At 34.8% G+C, this 22,001-nt stretch overlaps 1 protein-coding gene across 1 annotated transcript in view; it reads right to left on the reverse strand.

The window, feature by feature from the left end:
• The window catches only part of LOC134700433 (E3 ubiquitin-protein ligase rnf213-alpha-like), a 42,058-nt gene that overhangs the window by 13,597 nt on the left and 6,460 nt on the right, over positions 1-22,001 (reverse strand). Inside the window, exons 5-9 of the mRNA XM_063561825.1 lie at positions 16,802-17,043; positions 4,646-4,873; positions 3,720-3,915; positions 2,574-2,632; positions 225-513 (exon numbers count right to left, since the gene is read on the reverse strand). Coding sequence (XP_063417895.1) covers positions 225-513; positions 2,574-2,632; positions 3,720-3,915; positions 4,646-4,873; positions 16,802-17,043 — 1,014 coding nt within the window. The remainder of the gene's footprint in view (positions 1-224; positions 514-2,573; positions 2,633-3,719; positions 3,916-4,645; positions 4,874-16,801; positions 17,044-22,001) is intronic.

The raw sequence follows: 22,001 nt of genomic DNA on the forward strand, positions 1-22,001 counted from the left end.
GAGATTTGTACATCAGTTATCTACTGTTGCCTCGATTTGTTTTTTTAAAGATCGTTTAATAGTATGCTGTCTTATTTAGATATAATACAGAATTCAAGATTGAAACGCTCTAAAGAAAAGTTGACCTCACGCGAATGTTGCAATGATTTTATGTCTCTTTTGAACATAAAGCTTGTCAAATTACTTCCGAGGCACTAGAGTAAATAAAATTTATCAACAATTACCATTAGGCAATCTTTTGTTTTAAAAAACAAGTTGAATAACAAAAGGTCAACCAATTTTTTTTCGAAGGTCTGAAGAAGACTGTAATGTTCATTAGTTTTCTTTTTTTCCTTTTGCAAGCTTAAGCATTGATCAAAGAAGTGAACAGAATGCAGGAATGTCTTCATGGCGCACAAAGAAAATTTAACACGTTGCTCTCTGGTGGAAGTTTTCAGTTGAAAGCATTCCTCTAATACATCTGCAGCGATCCGGTAGCTTCTTCTAAAAACTTCCAGCACATCGATAGTTAAACTAAAATATCAAATGAAAAAAAAGTTATGCAGGATAAAAACGTTTAATATTTTGGTTAAATAACATCCTTATTTCGTAGAATAAAGATATTATTTCGTTTCAATTAAGAACAAGGTCGAACACAGCAAGATCCCAATTCATTTGTTTTCAAAATCTTATTAAGGATCAGGGATGGGGTAATCGTAATCTGTAATCGTAATCGATTGTAATCGATTACATTTTATCCAGTAATCGACAGTAATCTGTAATCGATTACTGAAAAAATCATGATGTAATCATCGATTACTTTCGATTACATTTCGATTACTTTAGTAAAATAGTTTGATGAAATATAGCCTATTTTAAATGAAACATGTATGTATTCATCACTTGGAAGTCCTGGTATGACTTAAGAGTTTATCAACTGCTTTTATTCGCCAAAACGTAATACTAAAAAAAATTAAAGACTGAAAGTATATATACATAATATTTTGAATTATGTTATATGAATTTAAGGCGCAATTACTACATAAGTAAGCCGCCTTCCAAAACCAATAACAACAACAACCAACTGCTTTTATATTTCTATCTATTGTCTCAAGCTGCATTCTGACAATGAGATCCCCTACCATAATTCACTTTATATCTAAAATAATAAATAAATGGATTCAAGTTCTTGTCAAAAAGTCAGCACCTTTTATATTAAATAAGAAAAAGTTAGGTTCTGTACTTCGATAATAGTAAACTTGTTTGTAATAATTATAAAATTCATAACAGCATAATTTTCAATAAGATTTAAGCTTGGAATAGATAAACAGTTGATTTCTTATAATGTTATGATATACATGTATATAAAAAAATAAGAAAGTACACACAATCCTTTTAACAAAGAACCAATGCCTAAGCATTGAAATTCTTTTCAGAAAAAGATACATGTATCTCTCTTTGACACTATAAATATATACTGTTTATAATATCAGAGAATAAAACAAATCTTAACAAACTTCTTGTCTTTACTAATTAAATGGTCAAAGTCTTCTAATCACTATCAATTTTATTTCAATTTTATTGTTTGTTTAATTAAGAAGGAGATGTACATTATTTTGCCCCAGGTTATAAATTGTACTCCATTAGCAGTTGCATAACCTATAATTAGAGTGGTTATCCAACAAAGGAATTAAATCAAGCCTGTCATTATAATTATAAATTTTGATCTTTAAAATTAGCTGAACTAATTAATAATTCCACTTTTTTATATTTTCTTCAGAGAAAACTTCCAACATTGTAAATAATTATGTTAAAATATACCTGCTTTTAATGAATAAAAACAAAAAAGCAAAATTTAGTCAGTATGAAAGCAAAATTATTGAAAAAACCTTAAACATATACATAAATAAAAGTGACTGATGGAATGTGATGTCATCTGTAATTCATATTAAGGAAAGTCAAAATTTCAAGATTTTTTTAATAACTCTGATCCTCAGTAAGATATTCCATATGGATAACAACTGTCAATTTAAAATTTGGAAACAATGCTTTAAATGCTTTTTTTTTTGGAAAAGCTCTATATTTCCACTATACGAATGTTGATCTACACAATTGTGTTTAACTTACTTTATTTTTTTTTAAATGTTAAGCATGTAATTGACAGTAATCGAAAAGTAATGTAATTACTTTAGATAAAGTATTCGATTGTAATCGATTACATAAAAAAATCTGAGTAATCGATTATTAATCGATTGCACAAATACCTGCATGTAATCGATTATTAATCGATTACATTTGTCAGTAATAGTGCCCATCCCTGTTAAGGATACTTATCAGCTTAATAAAAAAATAGCCTTTACATGTTACAATATTTGCGATTGTACCACATTATCAGTATAAATAAAAGTATGTTCTACCATTTAAATAATATGATTTGTATTTTGTTCATTAATATGTAGTTTCCAATACGATCATTATGTACCAAGAATAGCGAGGCTGTTTTGTAAACCAGTGTTGCTTTCTAATGTTATACTTAGTATGACAGAATGAATATGATATAGTGGTATAATAATATTGACACATATACCGCTTACCTGCTGGATTCCAACATACACAATTGCGATGTTACTTTGCCGAGTACTTCTTGCAAACACTGCAAAGTATACAAGATACCCTGCAGTCTTATTATATTCAAATGTTCAAATATGAATAATCTAGCTCAATAGAGATAAAAGGCATATACAATGCTCTTCAACTTTGTATTTGTTTTGCATTTTAACTGTTTTGATCTGAGCGTCACTGATGAGTCTTATGTAGACGAAACGCGCGTCTGGCGTATTAAATTATAATCCTGGTACCTTTGATAACTATATATACGATACAAATAACACATAATAACTTTCATGATTCCGACGCGTTTTATCTGGATATACCAAGTCAGGAATATGACAGTTGTGTTCCATACGTTTGATGTGTTTTGACTTTATATTTTGCTATTTGATTAAAGACATTCCGACTTGAATTTTCTTTTCAGATTTTTTTTATACTTTTGACAAATACTTCTTAGCACTTACAATTAATTCTGGTATTATATATTATGATCAATGAACAATCAGAATAAGGTCAAGTTAAGATAAATCCTGCAAAAATAACATGTGCACCATAAACAAAAATCATTATAATCACTTTATTAGTAAGACCACGAAAAGTTAACCTAACTGAAATCGAGGTCAGATGTTCAGTCGAACGGACAAGCAGAACTTATAATTGACTTGGCCGTATTTGGCACAACTTTGGGGAATTTTGGGTCCTCAGTGCTCTTTAACTTTGTGCTGGTTTGGCTTTATAACTTTTTTTATCTGACCGTCACTGATGAGTCTTATGTAGACGAAACGCGCGTCTGGCGTATTAAATTATAATCCTCGTACCTTTGATAACTTTTTATAAGGTTTCCGAACTTAAAGTTCATATATCCTATTAATTTTAATTAGTCACAAGAACAACATTATAATGTTTATGCAGTCTCTGATCTATAAAAAAAAGATGTCAATGACAATAGACTTAAGATACGAAAACTTCGTACTATAAGGAAGCGATGTTACACATCCTTATACTTCGACGTTTCCGTATGTTTTAAATCAATTGTGATTGACCTCCTTATTCATAAATCAGTGACTGCCAAATGAAGGTTTGAGTTTAATATCTTCTTGTAGAATCATTTCATCAATTTCAATACTTACATATATCCAACTTTCATCTCGGTACAGTTTCTTCACTTTCACAAAATAATAAAACGCGGCGAGCATTATATCTGGTGGAATATGCTTGGTGTCTAGGGCAACAAATTGCTTAAAACTCAGTGACGCTACAAATGTCCTTGGCAATAAAAAGTCCATTTCAAAATATGGATGGAGAATTTGCACCAAATCTGAGGGACTGCAAATAATAATTTCATTAAAGTACCACTGCATTTGAAATTCATCAACCACAAACTTTACTTTAGAATTGATAAAAAAATATTATCAGCACTTAATGTATAGAACATACATTTCTTAACCTTACTGTGCTATTTAGTTAAAATATTGTTCTGTTTTTATAAAAGATGTTTTCAGTAACTAATTTGGGGAAGGTCGTTTTAATCACAACTTTATTTTGAGATATATACGGTAATTTGGTAAAATATAAATTTTGTATATTATAAAAGAGCAAATTTTGAGTTCAATCAAATGCTTATTGTGGTAATTAATAGTACCATGAATTACCTACAAGCAAAAGATGGAACTGTTTGCAGTTCATTATTGATTTTCGATATGTTTCCATGGTAAAGCAAATAATGATGAAATATAAATAAATAGACCAAAGGGATATTCCAGCTAATGTGTCGATAACTAATGGGCAATGCCGTGGCCCAAAAAAAAAGAAACAAAATATTGAAAACTAATGACTGAGCAACACAAACCCTAAAACAGACTGCGGATGATTTCAGGTGGTCCGGGCATTCATTTGTCCAGGAACAATATTTTTTTCTAAGTCAACTAAGTAAACAAACCGAATATAAAAGGAAGATTTCTTCTCTTTGTTCGCGTTGTTGTCTCTTTTACATAATCCCCGTTTCTACTCTCAACTTTATTAAACGAATCACAAAAATTAAATATATAAGTTTTACCTTTCAAAGTCGGATTTTGACTTGTAAACGTCTAGTTCGCTGCTGAAATTATCTATTCCCCACCATCTTGGAATAACATCTCTGTGATTGATAGCTTCAGGAACTTCTTGATATGGAAAAATTCCTTCTTGCAGAAAATGCAGAAGTGGGATACAATACAACCAACATGGGCTTTTGGAATTGTTCAACAATCTCTTCACCATTGACAGTAGATATCGTGCTACTTCTCTAAAACCATGATATAATAATCATCAATAGCCGACTTTCTCAGTTAAGATTATTACTAAGATGTATTTAAGGGTTTATTTCTTTGTTTAATACATAAATGTAAACCATTTACATTGTAGTACAAAGTTTGAATTCTAGTTAAATAGGCTTCTGTCTTTTTTGAAGGGTTTGCTATGCTGATTGTTCACTCATAAAGTTTTGTTTAAGTTGATTTTGTTTACCATTAAATAACTCTGTAAACTTTTTGAAATGGGAACACGTTTTTGTTGAGTGATGCATCTAAAAGCGCATCACACGGTGAAGCTGACTCATTTAACCTTGAAACCAAATTTCAAAAATCCTAAATTTAGTTCATAAGAAAGATACCACGAAAACAATTCATGGGACTGACGGACGGACATACTGACGAATGGACGTATGAACCAACAGATTGACTAACGAATGGAAGTATATATGGACTGACGGATGAACTTACGGACTGACAGATAGACAGATGGTCAAAGAGAGGTAAAACAGTTTACTTCCACTTTCTTAAAACGAGGGTATAGCCGTATTTGGCACAGTCTTTTTTCGGAATTTAAGATCCGCAATGCCCTTCCACTTTTTATTTGTTTGGCTTTATAACTTATTTTATCTGCACGTCACTGATAGACTTATGAAGACGAAACGCGCATCTGGCGTACTTAATTATAAGCCTAGTACCTTTGATAACTACGTATACTAGTAATAAAATAAAACTATGATTTCACAAGTACTTTCAATAACCATTGAAACTGGAAATTATTTGATGTTCCCAGTACAGGTATAATGAACTTTACCTACATTAAGGCAACTTTTGTATGTGGCATTTTAAAACAACGAACTTAAGTGTACCTAAAATCGTTCATGATAAATATGAAAAAAGAAATCTGGGACCAGGGCTAACTACCCCCGGGACTACCTCTCAAACCCCAAAAAGGAATAAGAATAAAAAAAATCATAAAACTTTTTTCGCTTTATTTTATGATGTGAATCAACCAGGGGAACAATTAGTCCGGCGGCTACAAGCATATTTCAGACGAATTTGTACATTTTTAAAGTAAAATGAGATTTTATTAAATAAATATTTACCATCATAAATTCTGAGTGCATCCATCTGCGCAAGTCTGACAGGCGGAAAACCCCAAATAAAAATATCATCCAATGAGAAGAGGGATGACCAGTGCCCGTATAACCATGCCTTTATATCATCCATTTAATTTCCCAACGTAAGCATGAAGCCATAGGAAAAAACAGGGGATGAAGGGGAGGTTGGGAGGGACCTTTTATTTATAATGGTAAGTATTTATTTAATAAAATCTCATTTTACTTTAAAAATGTACAATTTTATGTCAATAAATACGTTACCATCATAAATTCTGAGTGAAATATAGAATCTAACACAAAGCTGAATCCCCTGAACCAGAAGATGCAGGAGGAAAGACAACTCTTTGTGCGGAAACTAAAGGTCCTAAGGAGTACAAACTCTGAGCTTGAGTAGCTAAAGACTGCAGATAATGAGAAATGAAAGAATTTTCAGTTCTCCAGAATCCTGCAGATAAGACTTCCTCTAAAGAAGCATTATTAAACAGGGCCCAGGAGGTAGAAATAGCTCTAACATCATGGGCTTTAATATGCATACTATTCAGAAGTTCTTCATTAGAAAAACTGTAAGCTAATTGAATAGTTTTACAGATCCAAGATGAAATGGTTTTTACAGACAAATCTTGTTTTCCTTTGTTAATAGGAATAAATAACCTGGAATTTAAGGAGGTGCGGCGACTTTGAGTTCTCTGAAGATACAAAAGTAAGACTCGGATAGGACAGAGTACTTTAGAACTTGAATCAACAGGAAGGGCTGGAATCACTATCGGTTCTGAACCTCTACCAGGAATTTGATTTTTGGCTAAAAAAACTGGATCCGTTAATAGGGTAACAGATGACTTATCCCTATTAAAACGAAGGCAGTAATCAGCAGTGGAAAAAGCATGAATTTCACTTCTTCTTCTACCAGAAGCCAAGGCAAGAAGGAAACAACACTTATACGACAAAAACTTGATGTCAACCTTTTCCGCAGGTTCAAAGGGATGTTTTTTTTAAAGCTGATAAAACAAGACTCAAATTCCAAGACGGGATTAAAACTCTCTGTCTAGGGCGTTCAAGAGTGAAATTCTTAACTAAAAGAGAAATGAATTCATCATTACCAAAGTCTGGACCTCCAGACAGTTGAATCGTCCTAGAAATAGCTGATCTATAGCCTTTAATAGTAGAGGGAGATAATCCTTTCTCTTCAAAAAGGTGGATCAGAAAGTCTGCTAGTTGTTGTACAGAAATTTGGAAAGGATCAATTTCCTTCCCACTACACCAACTACTGAAGATAGTCCACTTGGCATCATAGACGATGTTAGTGGAATCTCTGACTGCCCTGGAGAGATGTCTGGCTGCGCATTCAGAAAAACCTCTCTCCTTGAAGCTATCCCTGAGAGAAGCCACGCGAACAGATGTAGCTTCTCTGGATTGGGATGAAGTATCTTGCCCTTGAACTGGGACAAAAGATTGTGTCGTACTGGTAGCACCAGTGGACGAGCACAGGATAGATGAAGAAGATCTGGAAACCAGGCTTGTTTGGGCCAAGCTGGAGCAATAAGAATGATCAACCCTTGCTCTGCTGAGATCTTCCGAAGAACTTGTGACAGAAATCTGAACGGTGGGAAAGCGTAAACGAACATCCTGTCCCAAGGAACACTCATGCAGTCCACTGCGTAAGCTTTCGGATCTGGTACAGGAGACATGAACACTTGAATTTTGTAATTGAGGCTTGTTGCAAACAGGTCTACATGGGGAGACCCCCACTGAAGGGTTATTGCCTGAAATACTGATAGTAGAAGTTCCCACTCTGTATTGACTGGAGTAAGTGTTCTTGACAGAGCATCTGCTAACACATTGAGTTTCCCTGGGACATGACGAACTACAATCAATAGATGAAGTTGATTGCAAAGAAGAAGGATTTCTCTTGCTAAAAGATACAGCTCGTAACAATGAGTTCCCCCTTGGTTTCGCAAATAAGCCACCACAGTGGTGTTGTCCGTTGCTAGAACCAGAGATTTGTTCTGCAGTAGGGACTGAAAATGAGACAGGGCAAGAAGCACTGCCTTCATTTCTAGTATGTTGATGTGTTACTTCAAAAGATCTGGAGTCCACACTCCTGACACTGAAAGACCTTCCAGATAAGCTCCCCAACCGAGGTTGGAGGCATCTGTGAACAGAGTCTGATTTGGAACTGGAGAGGACAGAAGTTGGCCTCTCAAAACGTTTGCTTGAGAAGTCCACCAAACCAAATGAGGACACAATTCCTGATGAATGATTGGAACTGGAAACTCCCAATTCTGTGAAGCTGGGAGCCAATGTTGATGTAGATAAAATTGAAGAGGTCGAATGTGAAGGCGACCAAGTGGAACAACATCGGCTAGAGAATTCAAGAGACCTAGCAGTTGTGAAAACTGGCGAGCAGTGACTGTTTTTTGAGATAGAAACAGATGAATTTTTGAACAAAGATTCTGAAACTTTTCCTGAGGAGGTCGAACTATGCACTGATGAGTAAGGTAATGTTGGCCTAGGAAAATAAAGTCCTGAGACGGAATGAGGTCCGACTTTTTCCAAGAAATGAGAAACCCCAGAGAGAGCAGCAATCTGATGACTACATCTGTATTGAGATAGAGTTTCTCGGGAGAAAGTTCCTTGATCAGTGAGTCGTCCAGGTAAGAATGAATCTGAATAGCCTGTGAATGAAGGTGAGCAATTGCTACCTGCATAATTTTGGTGAACGCTAGTTGACAGACCAAAAGGGAGAGCCCTGAACTGGTAAACCCTTTTGTTCCAAACAAACCGAAGGAATTTGCGGTATGAATGGCAAACTGGAACCTGAAAATAAGCGTCCGTCAGGTCCAGGGATGTTGTCCACATACCTGGAAGAATAGAAGCTCTTATTGAACGATTGGTCTCCATTTTGAAATGGGGAATAATCATATAAAAGTTGAGGATAGACAAATCGATGACTGGTCTCATTCCTCCGGTCTTTCTTCGATACAAGGAAGAGACGAGAATAGAAACCTGGATCTATTGAAGATACAGGGACTTCCTCCACTGCCCTCTTTGTCAAAAGAGTCTCTACTTCTGTTGACAGAAGAAGAAATTTCTGTGGATCTTGAGTATTGGACAGTGGGATAGGAACAGGTGAAAGAGGTGGTTGTTTTTTGAATTGAAGAGTCAATCCCCCTCGAATTACTGACAGAACCCAACAATCTGAGGTAATACTTATCCATTTTTTTAGAAAATGAGTTAACCTCCCCCCTACTGGTAATTGAGAAAGAGGAGTTTTGTAGTACATCTCTGGATTGGGTTCTGACAGTAACGTACGAGGGGGCAACTTCCTAGGAAGAGGGGTTGGCCCTCTTGCCACCTCTCTTAAAACTGTTAGGTTTAGACCTAGGGATTGAAGATTTCTTAGGTTTATTACCTCCATCATTATTGATTTTTCTCCTCTTCTCCTGAGAATTATAAGATGAGCCTCCAGCAGAAGAATAACTACCTCGTTTAGAATTAATTCCCGAAACAGATACATTTACCTTCACTGGAACTGGAGTTTGATTGAGGTGTTTCTGTACCTCATCAAGTGGTAACCCAAATATATTCTCATCCAAAGGAGACTTGATTAGAGCATCCTAAAGATTATCTGACACCTTTGCCTTCTCCAAAATTTCAGATCTTTTGGATAAGGTGCAGTTGGCGATGGAACCCATAATCAGCAATTGTGAGGCACCCAAAGCCTTGTCTACCTGTAATAGGAAAGGTTTGACCTCTGGTGGAAGAGAAGAGTCTTTGAGAACTGGGGCAACTGCTGATAAGAAATGTTCAGCAGTGCCTAGAACATTCTAAGAAGATTCTCTGTTTTAGACCAAACAGACTGAGTAAGACGCAGTCCATCGGTGGGTTTAGAAGAAATAGTAGATGATAATACTTTGTCACATTTGGGTACTAGTTTACCCAAAGTAGAGTCAAAAATTTCATAATCCTTCGAGCGGAACTGCTCAGAGAATGAGGCCAGACCGAAACCACTAATCTGGGAAAATTGGGACTCATTAGACACAATCCCATCATTAATGATCTGTAAAGAGTTGGACATATGATTAGACTGTGGAAAACTACTATGAGATTTATTATCATCTACAGACAGACCACATGAAGCCTCAAAGGTGGAGGTTAGTTTCTTGGGTCTGGGAGGTGACTGAAAAGGCACCTTGTTGACATCTCTCATGATAGTATAGACAGAATCTCTGAGATCCTTCAAGGAGGAAGGAGCATCTTCAGTCTCTGGTTCTTTACCAGAATTGGTAGAAGACTGACCAATTACAGATGAAGCTAAAGACACAGGAACAGAAGGTTGCAAAACAATCTGAGAAACCTGAACTGAGTTGTCATCTTCATCCGAAGTAAACCCTTCTTCTTGGCTGCCTGGGGCGACTGAAAAACGTTCCTCATCACTGTCTTCCTGATCACTTTCAATGTCATGATCTGGACGGAGTGAAATCACTGGAGAACTTGACTTATTGGCATTGTTCTCTAGTGTACACAGGCGATTGGAGAAGGAAGTCAATTCCGAAGAAATAGATTGACGAAAATCATCCAAAATACTCTTGAACCCATCTAAGGAGGGGCCAGAGTTAGCTACCTGATTAGACTGATGCCCAACAGAAGAGGTAGGCAGAGCAGCAGGTACAGATATACTACTACTCCTACTAGACACTGCTACAGGAGGAGCAGGAACTGACAGATTAGGAGTAGTACTCTGTGGAACAATAACTGGTGTTGGTCCACAATAAGGCCAGAAACCTGGAAAGGGCTGACTAGGAAAAACCTGATTAGGAAAACCTTGACCAGGAAACCCTTGACCATGAAAACCCTGACCAGAAAAGCCTGAATAAGGATAACCCTGAGACCAAGGAGGTCTAGACCATGACATGGCATTACTAGCTGATGCCGGTAAAGTTAAGCCACAATAGGACGCTGGTGCTCTAGAACCAGGCAAGTTTAAACCCATAGAGATACCAGGGTAAGATGAAATGGACCATGTGGTGTCAACTGGCCTAGAAAAAGTGTGTGTAACCGTAGCAGGGGTAGGGACACCTCCATCATAACCGACAGAACCTGCATGCAGGGTCTGTTGACCGGTCTTAGTAGTCACCGAAGTAAAAACGTCGGTTAATTGACTACTAATAGGAGGGGTTCCCTGCCCTACCGCTGTTACGGTCACAGGAAAAGGTAATGAACCGTCTAAGAAAACATCGTTACCTGTAATGGCCTCGTAAGGACTGGGAGCATTAAACTCCATAATTAAATAATTATGAAGTTAAACACTTATAACAACAATATAATAACAAAAAATGTCAAATAAATAATGGTATGGGGATACCTACGATATTCAATATATAAAAAACAAAATACTTTAGTCTTCTCTGTAAGTTATGTAATCATACAAAAATACGTGTGTCTTGGTGCGCAGGCGGAAATTAAATGGATGATATAAAGGCATGGTTATACGGGCACTGGTCATCCCTCTTCTCATTGGATGATATTTTTATTTGGGGTTTTCCGCCTGTCAGACTTGCGCAGATGGATGCACTCAGAATTTATGATGGTAACGTATTTATTGACATAAAATGTGCACATCATGTTACAAGCATGAAATTTGGCATAGACCTTCCGCAACTATTACTCTTTTATTTCAGATAGGGAGGCATTTGAAAAAAATGTCTCACTTCCGGTAAAATCCAAAATGGCGGACGTCATACCTAAATCAGCCCAATATCAAAGGTTAGCGTGTAAAAATGTGTTATTATCATGCTACTAACCTAATATTTGGTACAGACCTTTGTTTTTTACTACTTTTGGATAAATCAAATAGATAAGGTGTCTTCAGAAACCCCACTTCCGGTTTAAATCCAACATGGCGGACATTGTACTTAAATAAGCTTATTTTTTAGGGAGGGTCATTGAAATGTGCTTTAACGTATTGCTACTATCATTACATTGTGTAGGAACCTTTCTTTGGTGCTTCTGATGGATACAATGTATAAGACATATGTCTTAAAAACCCTTACTTCCGATAATATCCAAAATAGCGAACATAGAAATATCATTTTTTTATTCAAATTTTCAACTTTTTTCAAATGTAAAGAAAATGATTTTATTTTGTGCTGGTCATTAAACTTTTAGCTTAAAGTTATCCCCAAAACCACTTATTCTAGCCTGTTGTAAATATTTAGATATAAAGTTGACACTTCCGGTAAAAATATGACGTAAATTTCAAAAAAGAGTCCTCAATCTATTTCTTCGATGTAGAGTTTTCGATAGAATGATTAAAACAAAATAAAATCACTTTAGTACTAAAAAATATTTAAAATTACTTCTATTTGGCCAATAATACATGTTTATTCACAGTCACCATGACATGCACACATCGCAGTGCACGGGATACCCGATTTTCCACATTTAAAATGACCGCGGTATCCTTTCTTACATCAATAATGTACAAGCTTTTGTCAAAATGATTAGGCCTCAAAAAGAGTTTTTAAAAAGTTATTCTCTCTTTGTCCTCGCCTTGGGTGGGTAGTATAAGAGCCAATCCCAAGCTCGTCTCCCTGAACACCTATCTAAGTATATTGCATGATTTACATGCTAGAAAAGACTAGACCAAATTGAGGGAATAGCCTCAAAAAGCCTTCCCTTTTGCGCAAATAGTTGTTTTCTTGCTTCGTAAACCATGTTTTACCCATTTGTTAAGTTTGTGCGATCTTACAGTAAAACCCCGGTGATTTAGTCTGATTAATCATCTTTCTTTTTATTAAAGTCACATCTTCAAATGCAATCAATGTCTCCCACATAGTCTTTTTCCCCTTTCAAGTAAAGAGAGAACCATATCACAACAGGTAAAGGCATGGATATCAATAAGTGTGCCAGATCACTCAGATCACTCGTTGCCTAGTGCATTTGAAAGGCCATTGATAGATATTAATCCAAAGTCTTTTGCCCTCCTAAACACAATCCATAGTTCGTCTACCCCTATGTGACGGAATAGCGAAACAGTAGTGACAGCATCATCATTAAGGTCTGTTCGAATCATGACTCGTTTAAGTTCGTGTTTCACTGCATCAGACACATGCACCATGATTTTAGTGTCTGCCTCTAAATATGAACTTGGTGCTGAACTTGAAATACATCACGTGTTGGATAAGATCGAATATTCTGACCATTTGTTGCTATAACTACCATACGCATCCAAGACTTCATTCACTTGTATTTCAGTTTCAAGGTATTTTATAAAGGTAAGGACATAATACCCAATCAGGATACTCGTTAGGCCGCAATTCATAATCGGAGAGCTGATTTCCAACAATTACAAAGACTGTGGTATTGTTTATCATTCCATAAATTCTGCAAAAACACATATTTTCTTGCCTTGTTAAACCAATCTGTTTCTTTATTTCGATCTTACAACAAAACCACGTATAGTTTTCAATGACATTAAGCTTATCAAATCCATATGGTGATGTTGGCTGGTCAATCATCATTCTAAATGCTATAGTCCAAACTCCATTAATGTCACCAACGCAGTTCCTTTTCCAGCAAACGTGTTATCTTTTAATGCCTAGTGCATTTGAAAGGTCATTGATTGATATATATCTTATACTTTTTCCCCTTCCAAATGCAAACAAATTTTGTCTGTCTGCCCCTATGTCACGGAATAGTAAAACAGCAATGACATCAGTATCGACTGTTTGAGTCATGACTCAGTTAAGTCTGTGTTTCACTGCATTAGACACATCGATCTTGATTCTAGTGTCAGTCTCTTTGTGTAAACATGGTGCTAAACTTGAAACATCATCAAGTGGTGGATAACAGTGAACATCCTGAGCATTTGTTGCTTTAACTACCTTGTACTCAAAATTGTATTTAGCAAGCTTCTGTGAATGAAAACTTAATAGTTCTTTCTTACTGTTGTCATTTCTCAGAAAACTTTGCCAATTTTTTGGCTGTTTTTAATCCTGGATTCGTCTGTGTATTCGCTTTCCCCTAAATGTTGCTCTTCCTTCTTTTAGTAGCATTCAAACTACCAGTATTGTCTATGTTCACATCCAACACTACATCCACTGTTGTTATAGTTTCAATGTGTTTCCTAACGAGTATGATGATTGGATATTACCTTAAAAAAATACCTTGAAACTGTAACAAGAGTGGATGAAGTCTTTGATGAGTATGGTAGTTGTAGCAACAAATGCTCAGGATATTCTATCTTATCCACCACGTGATGTATTTTAAGTGTAGCACCATGTTCACATAAAGAGACTGACACTTAAATCATAGAGCATGTGTCTGATGCTTTGAAACACGAACTTAAACGAGTCATGATTAACAGTCACTGATGATGCTGTCATTACTATTTCGCTATTCCGTGACATAGGGACAGACGAACTATGGATTGTGTTTGGGGAGGCAAAAATCTTTGGATTAATATCTATCAATGGCCTTTCAAATGAACTAGGCAATGAGTGATCACACACTTTTATTTCTGACCCATACCTTTACCGGTTGTGATACTGTTCTTTCTTTGCTTGAAAAGGAAAAAAAGACTGCGTGGGAGACATTGATGGTATTTGAAGATGTGACTTTTACATAAAGAATGATGATTGATCAGCCGAAATCACCGAGGTTTTACTGTAAGATCGCACAAACTTATCATATCTAACATGATTAACGAAGCAAGAAAGTCAATTTTTGCACAAAAGGGAAAGCTCATTATAAATGAGGTTATTCCCACGATTGGTCTAGTCTTTTCAAGCATGTAAAACGTGCAATATACCAATGCAGGTGTTTAGTGAGACGAAGCGACAAAGAGGGTCCCTTTTAAATAAAAACCTCTTTCTAAGACCTAATCATTTTTTCAGAAGCTTGTACATTATGGATGTAAGAAAGGATGCCGCAGTTATTTTTAATGTGTAAAATCGGGTCTCCCGTGCACTGCCTTGTGTGCATGTGGTGGTGAATGTGAATAAACGATGTATTCTTGGCCAAATAGTACTAATTTTAAATATTTTTTAGTACTATAGTGATTTTATTTTGTTTTAATCAATCTATCCAAAACTCTACATCGAAGAAATAGATTGAGGACTCTTTTTTGAACTTTACGTCATATTTTTACCGGAAGTGTCAACTTTATATCTTAACATTTACAACATGCTAGAATAAGTGGTTTTTGGGATAACTTAAAGCCAAAAGTTCATTGACCAGCACAAAATAAAATCATTTTCTTTACATTTTGAAAAAAGTTGAAAATTTGAATAAAAAAATGATATTTCTATGTCCGCCATTTTGGATACTTCCGGAAGTAAGGGTTTTTAAGACATATGTCTTATACATTGTATCCATCAGAAGCACCAAAGAAAGGTCCCTACACAATGTAATGATAGAAGGAATACGTTAAAGCACATTTCAATGACCCTCCCTGAAAAATAAGCTTATTTAAGTACAATGTCCGCCATGTTGGATTTTAACCGGAAGTGGGGTTTCTCAAGACTTCTTATCTATTTGATTTATCCAAAAGTAGTAAAAAACAAAGGTCTGTACCAAATATTATGATAGTAGCCTGATAATAACACATTTTTACACGCTAGCCTTCGATATTGGGCTGATTTAAGTATGACGTCCGCCATTTTGGATTTTACCGGAAGTGAGACATTTTTTTCAAATGCCTCCCTATCTGAAATAAAAGAGTAATAGTTGAGGAAGGTCTATGCCAAATTTCATGCTTGTAACAGGACGTGCACAATTTTTCACAAAGCCGCCGGACTAAATGGCAAAACGCCTGTTTATCGTGTGTTCCGAGTGTCTATATTTTCACTTTTTACTAAGGTGTTGATTTTAAAATCGATAAAACACAATCCACCTTGATATAAAGATAAAAACAAATACAATTTAAAACGGAATGATGTCAAAATCCTAGAATTGAAAACTTTAAGCAACTATCGAAGTATTCTTGCTTTGAGGGTTTCTTACTGGGAACATAAAAAAAAATTCCATGAATTGTCATTGTTATTGATATATTTATAAATTAACTGTTTACAAATTTGTGAATATTTGGAAATACTAAGGCTTTTTCTACCTCATTCATAGATTACCTGAGCTGTATTTGGCAAAACTTTAGGAATTTTGGTCCTCAATGCTCTTCAACTTCGTACTTTATTTGGCATTTTTAACTTTTTGGGATTCGAGCGTCACTGATGAGTCTTTTGTAGACGAAACGCGCGTCTGACGTATATACTAAATTTAGTCCTGGTATCTATGATGAGTTTATTTTCCGTAAACAGCCGAATTCGGATAATTTCAGCTCTTTCTCCGATTTCGATCCTACACTACTATTTTGACGCAAATTGGTGCTTTGTTTACGAGGGATTTTTGGATTTTTAAACACATCCGCCAACGTGAGCAAATAATTTCTTTTTGTATTCGTAAAACCCCTTTTGTATTGCATCTTAATCACTAATTATTACTCTGGCTCACGTTGGCGGAGGCCTTTATAAAAAAAACGAAGGATTGCACTCCACAAATGAAAATTTTTCTATCTTTTTACGTTATCAACACACTTAAGTCAACTCAAAAGCAGGTTTCTGCCATGCTAGAAGACAAATTATGCATGTGGTACTGAAGAATAGATATATTAAGATATTTAATGATGCTCAGTTCATTTATAAGATGAAAATGATTTGGTGACAAAATAAGGGGTCAAATACGATCCTTAGTGTACATTGTCCTTTGATAAATATAAATACATCAAGTCATGATAAAAGATATACATACCGTATCTTCGTAGGATAACTTTTATAAAAGTCTTCCAAGTCTGTACTAAGTCTTTGTGCTGTATCCAAATTAGGGAGAAGCGCTTTACATAAATGAGACAAGTCTGTAATATCAAATGTAATGTCATATTGTTCTTTCAGGTATACTATGGAAACGGCAGTTGTTATTCCGGCAACGTTGTTACTACTTTTGGGGTATTGTTTGATCATGTTTATCAATGAAATCAAATTCGTTTTGAGCACCTACAACATAAGGATTGGAAAGGTAAGAGAAAATATGCTTTACTCATACCAACTACTAGTCACATATTTTATAACTCCTGAAAAAGTAAGAACATTTATAATTGCTTTAAAAGAGGGACGATAGATACCTGAGGGATAGTCTAACTGATACATCGAACATAAATTGACAACGCCATGACTAATAATGAAAAGGACAAACAGACAAACAATAGTACACATGACACAACATAGAAAACTAAACAAAAAACAATACGAACACCAATTCAATTTATGATTACAATAAAATCCACAAATGAGTATAATCATACGACTTGCATGATTGCAATTTGTATATAAACACATCAAAGATACCATGTTGAAATTATATATATACACCAGATACGTGTTTCGTCCACTAAAAGACTCATCAGTAGTGCGCACGAATAAAACTAGAGGCTCTAAAGAGCCTGTGTCGCTCATCTTGGTCTATGTGAATATTAAACAAAGGAAGCAGATGGATTCATGACAAAATTGTGTTTTGGTGATGGTGATATGTTTGTACATCTTACTTTACTGAACATTCTTGCAGCTTACAATTATCACTATCTATAATGAACTTGGCCCAGTAGTTTCTGTGGAAAATGTTAACGATAGTAAAAATTTACAAATTTTATGAAAATTGTTAAAAATTGACTATAAAGAACAATAACTCCTTAGGGGGTCAATTGATCATTTTGGTCATGTTGACTTATTTGTAAATCTTACTTTGCTGAACATTTTTGCTGTTTACAGTTTAACTCTCTCTATAATAATATTCAAGATAATAACCAAAAACAGCAAAATTTTCTTAAAATTACAAATTCAGGGACAGCAACCCAACAACGGGTTCTCTGATTCATCTGAAAATTTCAGGGCAGATAGATCTTGACCTGATAAACAATTATACCCAATGTCAGATTTGCTCTAAATGCTTTGGTTTTTGAGTTATAAGCCAAAAACTCCATTTTACCCCTATGTTCTATTTTTAGCCATGGCGGCCATCTTGTTTGGTTTGGCGGGTCACGCCACACATTTTTTAAACTAGATACCCCAATGATGATTATGGCCAAGTTTGGTTTTATTTGGCCTAGTAGTTTCAGAGAAGAAGATTTTTTTAAAAGTTAACGACGACGGACGACGGACGACGGACGCCAAGTGATGGGGAAAGCTCACTTGGCCCTTCTAGTCGGGCCAGGTGAGCTAAAAATGTTAAAAAAGGCCGAATAATTTACGAAGCTGAAGAGCATTGAGGACCAACAATTCCAAAACGTTTTGCCAAGGTATATTTTATTTTTCTTTGCTAAAAAAAATCAGATGAACACTAACAATATTTTGCTTGTGGTCTTAGTCATGCTTGGCAATCATATGTTTTCGGATTTATTTTTGCGTATAGGAGAAGAGGTTTGTTTTTCAAACACCATTTTAATTCGTGCAGCACATATGAATGTAATGTAAACGAAACGACTAGAGTAGTCAAATATTATTCCGGTATTTGCGGCGAGTTTAAAAGCCGCTAAATCGCTGCCATTACTAGTTCACCTTTCATGTAGCACAAACCCAGGTTTTATACACACAGTCACAAATGATCTAGGGACATAGATTTATTAGAAGCCAGTCGCAGTCCGCTTCCGGGTGAGCAATTTGCAAGTTATTTTGAAGACCCATTGGAGAACTTTGACTGTTCTACTCTTTGGACAGGTAGTTGTCTCCTTGACATATTCCCCGTTTCAATTCTAAATTTAATCAATCAATATTGTAAATATAAACAACAAACATCCATTGTGTACATATAAATGATTTCTTTCATTACACAATTTCCTACTAAGATAAAAAGTACATGAACGTTTTCACCTTGAAATATTAATGACAAAGAAATGGTTTCCTAATTAGTTTAAGAACATAATATATATAAAAAGATTAAGGATCAACTATTACCAATGTTATTTCAACTGATCGGGCGGAGCTTACGTTTTATTTTGCATAAGGACAGTCTATGTGAAGATGTGTGTGATAAGGATGATTACCGTTATAATCATTACTGATTTCTAATCTCCTATCAGTGTCATCAAAGGAATTTACAAAACAATGACTGGACACTTCATTTTTGAGTTTAAACCCCTAACTATAGATGGACTGGTTTATTATGAGCGAACCGGTTAAATTCCGCCAAGTCAAGTGAAATAAATTGAGTAATACTATAAAGCACTATAAAAACAAAACAAGGAAGATTCAATTGATTACGTGTAAATGAGTTGGTTCATTACAAATTTTCCTAGATAAAATATAGGATTCGGACGTTTATAAATACCTAGAAACATGGATATGAATTCCTAGGAAAATTAATCTGGACTCTTAAAGTACTGACATCGGACTGAAAAAACTTTTTGACAAAAAATCTGTTATCATGGACTCTTAATCCTAGTAATTTGTGTCAGTCAAGACGTATCTTATCAGGCTTATTTTTTCCTTACATAATTAGCTGTTCTCTGTAGCCTTCAAAAATATACTAATCGCATATGAACGTACTCATACGTTTACTTAAAATACATTAAGTACTAAGATTAATTAGTCGGTACGTCGGTACTGAAATAATTCATAACATACATTTTTAAAATTCAATGTCCATAAGTTTAGGGTATAATAAAAAAAAATAATGTTCCTCTTAACGTCCGTTATGGTCATACGACATATTAAGTTTGCATTTATTGATATCATTGGCTTTTAATTTTTTGGTTTTCAGTGTTCCTAATTTAGGTAAATCCAAAAAAGCTATTGAGTTAACCAAATAAATGAAAGGTAGTTCTAATTTGTAAGCTTGATTTCAGAATCCACAAGTATTCTATTAAACTGCATGATATTGTTTAAAGGGGCACTAGCCGTCAAGTTCATGTTCCCCAATTCATTGACTTAAATTTTTATATGTATTATATACATCAATACTTCGTGTATATTTTTGTCTATACATCATCTAATTAACCATCGAGATGAACTACGGAGATATGCGAAAGTATGATATAAACATTAATATAAATATTAAGAAATAGTGATCACGTGTATTTGGATTTTCTAGCTCTGTTTGATTTTATATTGTAGATTAAAAGTATGTCTATCATTGTTTTTACCTGTAAAAGAAGGATTTTCTTTTTGCAGATCGAAACGGTCAATCAAATGGCTAATCCTTGTTTGACTTTCAATCTTTTCTTTTTACAAAACCCTAGTGTTTTCGTAAACCATATCAAGATAATGAATTAAATTAAAGGTCACATGAATTTTGATTAAAGAGGTCGAATCATTCACTTGCAAGAACATAATTCATCTGTTATGTTTTATAGCTTATTTTGCCAGAAATCAACCAAATTAGATGATGAAAGCGAATGAGTATTTCAATATTTCACTTTCATAAATGATTGACCAAAAACAAATCATTCTGTTATTTTTTGTGTATATCGATCATAGCTAATCGCTTGTTTTTTATCCGGGTTTGTTTTCGCTTAATCGAATTATAAATATTGAACAGCGGTATAGTACTGTTGCCTTTATCTAATATCCCTTTAACATTGTTTTGTTTGTTTTTACTGTTTTGATGAAACAGAATTGTCGTTATCCATCTGTTAACATACAATGTCTTTACTCTCCAGTCAAACTAAGTTTGAACCTCAAACTAATTGCAACAGAAAATGTGTTCATTCTAATCTATAGCCGTTAGCCCCATATATACAAAAAAGTCTTCTAAAATCTTTTTGAGGAAAACTAAAATTCAGCATTTTTAATTTCCTTATGAGATTAACATTGGTAAGGGAGATAACACCGCAAAAATCAGTTTTTTGGTCAGTTTTGGTTTATTTTCTTTAAATTCATGTATAGTATTATAATTAAATGGGGTTATAAGTTCGTATTTGACTATATTATATAATCTTCTGCTCATGAAATGTACAAAACCGAAGTGTTATGGTAATTTTAATTTTTTGGCACATTTTAAGAAATCTCAAATTTGGTCCTCAATGCTCTTCAACTTTGTAATTTATTTGGTCTTTTAAACATTTTCTGATTACAGCGTCATTGATGAGTCTTTTGTAGACGAAACGCGTTTCTGGTGCAAGTGTAAAATTTTAGTCCTGGCATCTATGATGAGTTTATTAACCACCACTGGGTCGATGCCGCTGCTGGTGGAGATTTATTTCCCCGAGGGTATCACCAGCCCAGTAGTCAGCACTTCTGTGTTGACTGGAGTTAGCATTGATATGTTCATAATTATAAATTTACTGTTAACGCAATTTTCAATTTTTGAAATACTAGGGTTTTTCTTCCTCAAGAATAGATATCCTTAGCTGTATTTGGCAAAACTTTTAGGAATTTTTGGTCCATAATTCTTTTCAATTTAGTACTTTATTTGGCCTTTTTAACATTTTTGATTCGAATGTCACTAATGACTCTTTTATAGACAAAACGCGCGTATGGCGTAAGTGTAAAATTTTAGTCCTGGGAGAAACCGGGTGTACTGCTAAGGAACGGCCACGAAAGAGCTCCCGAAAAATTAGAATATTACGTTGGATTTTGAAAGTGATTCGGAATGAATTAGTTGAGAAGTATTTAATAATATGATAGTTCATGTAAAGAAAATTTAAATGTATCAAAAAAATAAAGGTAAGCGTGAATAATTTGAAAATTTTTAACCAAGCGAGATCTTCAATTTGACGACGCTAATGTTGCAACGTTTCCATAGTATCCTATTGTTTTAAAGATTGTTTTCAAGATGGTGCCTTAGAAACGGTACCTCAATATAGATTAAAATATATGTCTGCTTGCTGTTTAGTTGAATCTAAGACATTTTCATAAAAAAAAATATGTCTGAATACGGTTTTGACACTTAAACTGCTACGAGTCTTGACAGTATATTACAAGTTGTGCAAGATCTTCAGCATCGATTTGTCAAGTTTGAA

Source organism: Mytilus trossulus, unplaced genomic scaffold, assembly GCF_036588685.1.
Source record: "Mytilus trossulus isolate FHL-02 unplaced genomic scaffold, PNRI_Mtr1.1.1.hap1 h1tg000138l__unscaffolded, whole genome shotgun sequence".
NCBI lineage: Eukaryota > Metazoa > Mollusca > Bivalvia > Mytilida > Mytilidae > Mytilus > Mytilus trossulus.